Consider the following 8,091-nt stretch of genomic DNA (forward strand, 5'->3'; position numbering starts at 1 on the left):
AGTTGTGCCACAGAGACGGTCATTGAAGGGACTTTAGCCCCTTTATAATCTTGTCATGAATAGAACTTAAAACATGATTTTTCACTGTGCTTTACTCAATACCCTTTGTTTTATGAGAAAATGCACACAGATTAATGCATGTTAGAATACAGGTTATATTTTTATGTGCAGTACTGCCAATTTAAACTCTAAAACAGTAATTTAACTCTATCTCTTTTCATGTATGTATTTTCTCTACTTTGGGGAGTGGGAATGGAGAGGAGATTGTTGTCAGTTTTGGCAAAGTTCTTGCCTCTGCCTTTGTTGTAATGGAAATGTTGAATTATTTCAATGGAACTTTAAAGCTTGTTTTACCAAAGTTAACTCCAGTGTTTGCTCAGGCTTCTTGATGCTTCACAGGTAGAAGAGCAATATGGGGCAGTGTGTTTGGAGACTGAAGGGCAATAGTTTATTCCAAACTGAACTGTTGAGAGATGTCTTGGGAACGTTAGGAACAGGAGTAGGCCGTTCAGCCCTTCAAGTCTGCCTCGCCATTCAGTTAGGTTATGGCTAACCTGCCTTTACTACATATCCCTTGATACCCCATGTAACAAAAATCTATCTCTCTGTCTTGAAAGCTCCAATTGTCCCAGTACCCACAACATTGTGGGTGCAGCGAGATCCAGATTTCAATGATCGTTTGTCTGGGAAAAGGTGCTTCCTGATTTGTCTTCTGAATGGCCTAGCTCTAACTTTACGACTGTTCTTGATTTCCTGCCCCCCACCACCAGAGGAATTAGTTTCTATGTGTTTAGCCGAGATAATTCTTTTAACATTTTAAACACCCTGATCAGGTCAATCTTCTATATTCGAGGGAATGCAAGGCAAGTCTGAATAAAGGCTGTCTTCATCTTAAGTATAGCTGCCTCCCCTTTGTATTCCAGCCCCACCAAGATAAAAAGCAACATTCCATTTGCCTTTTTGGTTGATTTTTGTACCTGTTCTGTCAGCTCTTTGTTTCCATTGCACCCTGCTGATCTTCCCCATGAAATATATCTTGACTTGTACCTATTATTAGAATGAGAGGACATTCCAGCCTCCTGCCTCATTGCCCTTTGACTATGTTCACAGGGCACTCATGGATATCTAGCATTATCACAGAATTGTTACAGTGCAGAAGGCCATTCGGCCCATTGTGTCCACATTGGCTCTCTGATGGAGCAATTCCCTCAGTTCCATTCCCCCACCTTTTCCTCATAACTCTGCACATTCTTCTTTTTCATATAACAGTCTAATTCCCTTTTGAATGCTTCAATCGAACCCGCCTCCACCACACTCTCAGACAGTGCATTCTAGACCTTAACCACTCGCTGCGTGAAAATGTTTTTCCTCATGTCACTTTTGCTTCTTTTACCAAATATTTTAAATCTGTGCCCCCTCGTTCTCTATCCTTTCATGAGTGGGAACAGTTTCTCTCTATCTACTGTGTCCAGACCCCTCATGATTTTGAATATCTCTATCAAATCACCTCTCAGCCAAGGAAAACAGTCCTAACTTCTCCAATCTAACTGAATCTAACTCCATAACTGAAGTTCCTCATCCCTGGAACCATTCTCATGAATCTTTTCTTCATGGCCTGCTCACAGATCACTGCCGGCCAAAGTTTTTGCTGGAGATCCCGGGGCAGGCCACAGCTCCTAAAGGTAAGGAAAATAATTTGTTTCTTAAACTGCATCCCCACCCCCAGTAATTTTTGAACAACCCAGGAAGCGTCTTCTGGCTACTGAGCTACACTGGGAGCCAGAAGACTGTGATCTGAGGATTGAGAGGAAAAACTCCATTTTTAACTTGAACTGCATTTTCAAATGCTGAAGGTTCAAACTGTGCAACACACTGTTTTTGTAAAGATGTATTCAATATTCCTTATGCTTACACTCTGTCTCAAATTAAACTAATGTTTTAGAATTCTGTTGGCACGAAGGTTGTGAAAATGGTTACATCTCCTTTCCTCCTTTCTCTTCCCCCTCCCCCAATCCTGCTTTGGTCCTAGGTAAGTTCATCTTAGGTTTAGGACGGAAATGTAACGTGGCAGTCTGTTTCAGATGTACCCGCACCCCCAGAAAACTTTTAATTTGAGCTCTGCCTTATTTACGGGGTTTTGAGAGGAGCACGTAATGAAAGTAAAATTCTATCCAGATAGCGACACGCTCCGTATGCTTTTTGTCCTACTATTTACCAGCCAATAACCTACTAAGGATGTGACCTCCATTTCTGAAGCCTCATGAATACACTTCCAACAGCTGGGGGCTATTGGTTTTAATGATTATCATAAAGTCACTTCAAAGTTGCATATCCATGCAAAACCATTTTAGTGAGCTGGTGCTAAAAGCCCAATGTAATACTAGTCTTATCCTTAACAAACACTTTTGCTAAGTTTAAACCAGGTTGTAAAAGTAGGAAGCCCAAAGAGGAAGCACTTTGGGCTTCAAATGCATCCCAGCTGAGTCAGAAGTGATTCCATTGTGGAATCAGCCCATGTGTGTTGCTTATACTAGACCTTCATTCCTTCAATTTTTGTTTTAAACTTAGTTTGTGGCGTCATTGAAAAATAGGCAGAATTGCATAACATAATCACTGTCCATTAAGAAGTTGAATTGATTTACTCAGTTGCCAGGCATCTAGGCTGATGTTGAATGTATTACCATATTGTACAGTTTAAAGCTATTTTCAGTAGTTTGTCAGTATTTTAACACCTGCTGTGATGACTGAGTTTAGCAGTCTTAGTGACAGTGGTGTGAGATTTATGCTGTAGTACTCTCTAGTGTTTTACTGTACTACTTTTGCAATCTAGTGGTAAAATGGCTTATAGTTAAATTAGATCTTAGTTTTGTGCTGCCTGTGCAGATTTAGATAGTGTGCTTCATATTTTAAAAAAATTCATTCATGGGATGTGGGCGTCGCTGGCAAATCCAGCATTTATTACCCATCCCTAACAACGGAATGGCTTACTAGGCCATTTCAGAGGGCAGTCACACTGCTGTGGGTGAGGCGTCACATGTAGGCCAGACCACGTACGGACCGCAGATTTTCTTCCCTAAAGGACATTAGTGAATCAGATGGTTTTTTATGACAATTGATAGTAATAGTGCCATGAAGCTGAGACGAGTTTTCAATTGCAGATTTTTATTAATTAATTGACTTTAAATTCCACCAGCTGCCGTGGTGGGATTTGAACCTGTGTTCTCAGGCTGTTAGCCTGGGCTTCTGGATTACTAGTTCAGTGGCATTACAATTGTGCCAGCATCTTCTCTTTCCTGTCCATATTCTATGTGATGTGTACTTAATCAGCTGATCCCAATGATTTGAGACACTAGAACTGAATTGAGCTCTGAGCTTGAGAGGGCAAAACCAACCAGCATTGCTATCTAGTGACCCCTGCTGGAATGTACATGTTGTGTGAGGACCACATTGGACTTGGTGTGATGCCCTCCCTGGTCAAATAGCCTGCTAACACCAGCTGGCAAGGCTCACAGAAAGAATAACCACTGGAAGGCTGCCAGCACCCATGGAACCCCAGCAAGGATCTATTGCTTCATGGGAGACCATTGCGGAGGTGGCGAGCGTTAGTGCTTATAGAAGTCCTGTGCTATTGGAGCAGGAAAGAGAATGAATTTTCACAAGAATAATTCTGTGCTTGTGCTGTATGTGCACAGAAAACCCCGACTGGCATGGCAGCAGGCAGTCAAAGGAGAAATTCTGTGGTGTTCAGTATACTTTTATTTGTGCTTGAGAGATTGAAAACATCGTATCTGAACAGCCATATATTAAAAAGCAAAACTTGCATTTATGTAGCACCTTTCAAGATCACTGGACATCTCAAAGCGCTTTACAGCCAATGAAGTGCTTTTGAAGTGTAGTCACTGTTGTAATGTAGGAAACGCAGCAGCCAATTTGCGCACAGCAAGCTCCCACAAACAGCAATGTGATAATGACCAGATAATCTGTTTTTGTGATGTTGATTAGGTGATAAATATTGGCCCGGAGACCGGGGCTAACGCCCCTGCTTTTCTCCCAAATAATACCATAGGATCTTTTACTTTCACCCAAGCGGGCAGATAAGGCCTCCGTTTACATCTCATCCGAAAGACCGCACTTGCGACAGTGCAGCACTCCCTCAGTACTACACTGGAGTGTCAGCGTTGATTTTTGTGCTCAAGCCCTGGAGTGGGACTTGAACTCTCAACCTTCTCATTTCAGAGTGCAACTGACTGAGCCATGGCTGTCACTCACACACAATGAAGTATTATGTTTCTCTTCCTCATCCTTTGGATCTGTGCTGTTCCGTGTAATTCCCTCATTCTCCCACCAGTGCTGCTCTTAAGCTGGCTATTTATACAAGTGCCCGTCGTTTCCTTTTTTCCTTGTGAAGTAGTTAGCTGACCTTCACTTAGAGCCTCTTTGTGAGAGCACGGCACAATTTCCTTTTAGTGCACTAGAGTGCACCCATGTTCTGTTCTTCTGCTACTGTCTTTGGGTCACATTAGTAAGCTGAAAGGCATTTAAAATGCCTGCCTTTCAAATGTTCCTCCCCACTTTCCTCTTACCAAGTGACAATATAATTTAATTTCATATTTAGATTTTACACCCAGCACTCTGACGTGAATCTTGAGCACTTTGAACAGAAGGAAACAAAAGCAAAATACTGCAGCTGAAAATCTGATGTAAAAACAAAATGCTGGAGATACCCAGCAGGTCAGGCAGCATCTGTGGAGAGAGAAACACAGTGAACATTTCAGGCTGATAACCTTGCGTCGGATTCTGATAAATGTTTACCATACAGGGCTCGAGAGTTTGGCAGTAAAAGATGGTGGATCTACTTTGACAAAGTCAGAGTTTTAATTGTTTCATGGATTATCTTTCACCATGCATTCGCATGACAGACTTGGCAGTTACTGATGCAAAGCAATTTTAGCTGTGCAAGACAGACAGACTTTCATTGCCTCAGGATGATCCAAAGCAATTTACAGTCAATCAAATACTTTTGAAGTGTAGTCACTGTTATAATTTAGGGAACACGGCAGCCAATTAGCGCATAGCAAGGTCCCATGAACAGCAATGAGATAATAACCAAATAATTTTTTTTAGTAATGTTAGTTGAGGGTTAAATATTGGTCAGGACACTGGGGAGAACTCCACTGTTGCCATGGGATCTTTACTGTTCACCAGTAAGGGAAGGTGGAGCCTTGGTTTAACATCTCACTTGAAAGATGACCCCTCTGACAGTGCAGCACTCCTTTGTTACTGCGCTGGAGTGTCAGCCTTGGTTTTCTGCTCAAGGCTCTGGAGCAGGACCTGAACCTGCAATCTTCTGTCTTGGAGTTAAGGGTGCTATCAACGGAGCCACAGCTGACAAATGTGTTGGGTGTAAGTAGGGCATCAAGTCTCAAACTGACTCTGAAGTGAGAGTGATACTACTTGATTGGGTTCTGACTCCTGATGCAGGTTCTATGCATTTTACAAAACCAATTTGCACCTGTACTGCAATTACAGGGCTGGATTTTATTCTGGTGACGGGTGTCCCAGCGGCAGGCCAGAAGGTTGGGGGAGAACCCACCTTGGCTCTCAGTTGAATCCCAGTTGCAATGCCAGAACAGGCAGCCAATTAACTGCTTGCTGTCGAGGGCAAGTTCCTGCCTCCAGAGCTGCCAGCCAATCAGAAGGCCAGCAGCTCTGCAGTATCAGCAGCGCCACTGGGAGCAGTGACCACTACTGCAGGAGGCCCTGCAGCATCAAGGTGAGGTGAGTGGGCTCAAGATTGCTGAGGCCATTCAGGTAGGCCCTGGCGATGGTGGGTGGAGGGAGTCTTCCCAAGGGGGCGGCCATCACTGCTGGAAGGGGGCCACTCCAGTGGCCTTCTATTGCCTCCAAAGAAGAGACCCCCTGCCGACCCCACTAGGAGGCCATCAGGTTTTACCTGGTGGTGTCTCTGTGTGGCAGGGGCCCCCTCTGTCTTCCATTAAATTGAGGGGGGAAGAGGCCCTTAAGTGGCCATTAATTGGCCAGTTACGTGCCTCAATTGGCCTTCCCCACCCTAGGTTAAATTGGAAGGCATCGGGAAGGTGGGGCGTGGTGTGCCCCCTGCTTTCTCGTGCAATTTTATGGGCCCCCTGCCTCCGATCCTGTCCCAAGGGGGCCCATAAAATTTAGCCCATAATGTGTATGCACACTTTAAAATTCCTAATACACTCCTTATTGGTGGCTTTCTGGCTGAAAGCAAACGTACTGATGATTATCTTAGGTGCACCTAATGGTCAGTGATAATATTGTAATGCAATTCCTTTAATGAGTGAAAATAAAAGAGCCTGCCTTTTATTCAACTAGAGTTCAGGTAATGAAGTGACATATATTAAATAGTGAGCTATTTGTTTTAACTGAATGTAATGGAGATTAAAGGAACTTCAGATTGTGCTGGAAATTTTAAGAATCTCAGAACAGTCTCCATTCGAAATGTGAGGAATTGAATGAACTGAAGACTCGTTAGAATTTGTCTAGGTATTGTATGTTCACTTCCTGAGTGATGTCCCTTTAAGAACTCAATATGCGAATAAGCTAAGTACCTGGATGTAGTCATGTGACTAGAAGCCATAGCCACTCTAACTGTGACACCCGAGACCAGGGTTGTCCATCATAGGGCCCGTGGGCCAGAATCCGGCCTGCCAAAGCTTTCCATCCAGCCCGCGGATGTAAGCTGTAACTGGGGCCATTCCTCCTCCTCATCAGGGGTCCTTGACTGCAGATGAGAAATTCTGCATTGTCAGACTGGCTTTTAAAAAAAAAAAATTATCACAAGTCAGTTTCATAGCGGACGGATCCTGACATTGGGAACAGCAGCTTCTGAACTTCGACAGATTTGGGGTTTTTTTAAAAGCCCACCGGAAAGCCACAAATCTGTCCAATGTTCAGAAACTTCTGTTGCCAATGTCAGGATCTGTCCGCTGTGAAACTGGCTTGAGATGTAAAAAAAAATTGACCAACCATCTGCTGAGTGTTTCCACTCTGCAACTGTCAGAGAGAGGGGGGCAGGGAGGGAGAGTGATCAAGATCACTCCTGACAGAATGACATCCATCCAGAATACTCTGCATCACTACAAGAAGTCTGCAGGCAAACATTGACCACTTGTGCAAGTAAAAAAAAAATGCCAGGTATCTCACTAAATCAGTGTCAAACATAGTGACCAGAAAATAAGTCAATAAATTTGTTTTCTCATTTAAAATTCCTTCATAAAAATGCCCCTTTGTTGTTTTGATTAATAGTAAGATAAATTGTTAATGCCTTTATCTTTCCAAAATTGTCATCCCAGTCCCCCCCCATATAAGATAAAAATTGTAATGTGGCCCCCCTCGTGAAAAGGTTGGACAACCCTGTCCTAGACAAAGGTTCCCTACATTGTTTGCTTTGTATTCTATATACTAGTTTAGCTATTAATAAACCTGTTAGCGATCTTCAAGACACTGGAATCCACGTACCGCATTGTGTTGCTTAAGATAGCACAAAGAACACATGACGTAGTGGCAGCTGTGGTGAAAAGACCAGCTATAACCTTGAAGACCACAGGCAAAACAATAAACAAGTGAATAAACTTTGGAACAAGTACCTGAAAAGAGTGAAAGGAATACTGGCCCAAGCAGTGGAAAGAAGAAATAACGTACCTCCAGCTATGAGAGACAGCACTAGATGACAGGCTGCAAATAGATTCCTGTGGTCGGGTGAGTCATTGTGCCAGTGGTCGAGGAATCCCTGTTTTATAAATAAAAGTTTTGAGGTGCTTAAAAAAAATTTTTTTTTTTTTTAAAGCCTCTGTGGGAGAGAAAAAAAACTGGGAAAACCCAATTCCCCCCTCGGGCTGATTGAGCTTGGCGCCATTACAGGAGGCCTCCAAAAAAAAGCGCGGGAAGCCCCGAACACAGCAGAGTCTCCATTGAAGCAGTGGAGCTGAAAAATCATTAAACCACACAACCATGAAGCAGATTAATAAACTCGAGCAAAAAAGTCAAGGGAACACCCCTTGAACTGCCTATCGAACACCTGTGTAAACATACATGCTGAAGTTT

General features: G+C 43.2%; 1 protein-coding gene across 2 annotated transcripts in view; it reads left to right on the forward strand.

Moving 5' to 3' along the window:
• The window catches only part of bmp6 (bone morphogenetic protein 6), a 528,049-nt gene that overhangs the window by 44,900 nt on the left and 475,058 nt on the right, over positions 1-8,091 (forward strand). Inside the window, exon 2 of one of the 2 annotated variants that reach the window (XM_068032451.1) lies at positions 1,626-1,682. The exons of the other annotated variant lie outside the window; for it this stretch is intronic. Within the exon in view, the coding sequence (XP_067888552.1) occupies positions 1,626-1,682 (57 nt within the window). The remainder of the gene's footprint in view (positions 1-1,625; positions 1,683-8,091) is intronic. 2 annotated transcript variants of the gene reach the window in all.

Source organism: Heterodontus francisci, chromosome 5, assembly GCF_036365525.1.
Source record: "Heterodontus francisci isolate sHetFra1 chromosome 5, sHetFra1.hap1, whole genome shotgun sequence".
In the NCBI taxonomy this organism is placed as follows: Eukaryota; Metazoa; Chordata; class Chondrichthyes; order Heterodontiformes; family Heterodontidae; genus Heterodontus; species Heterodontus francisci.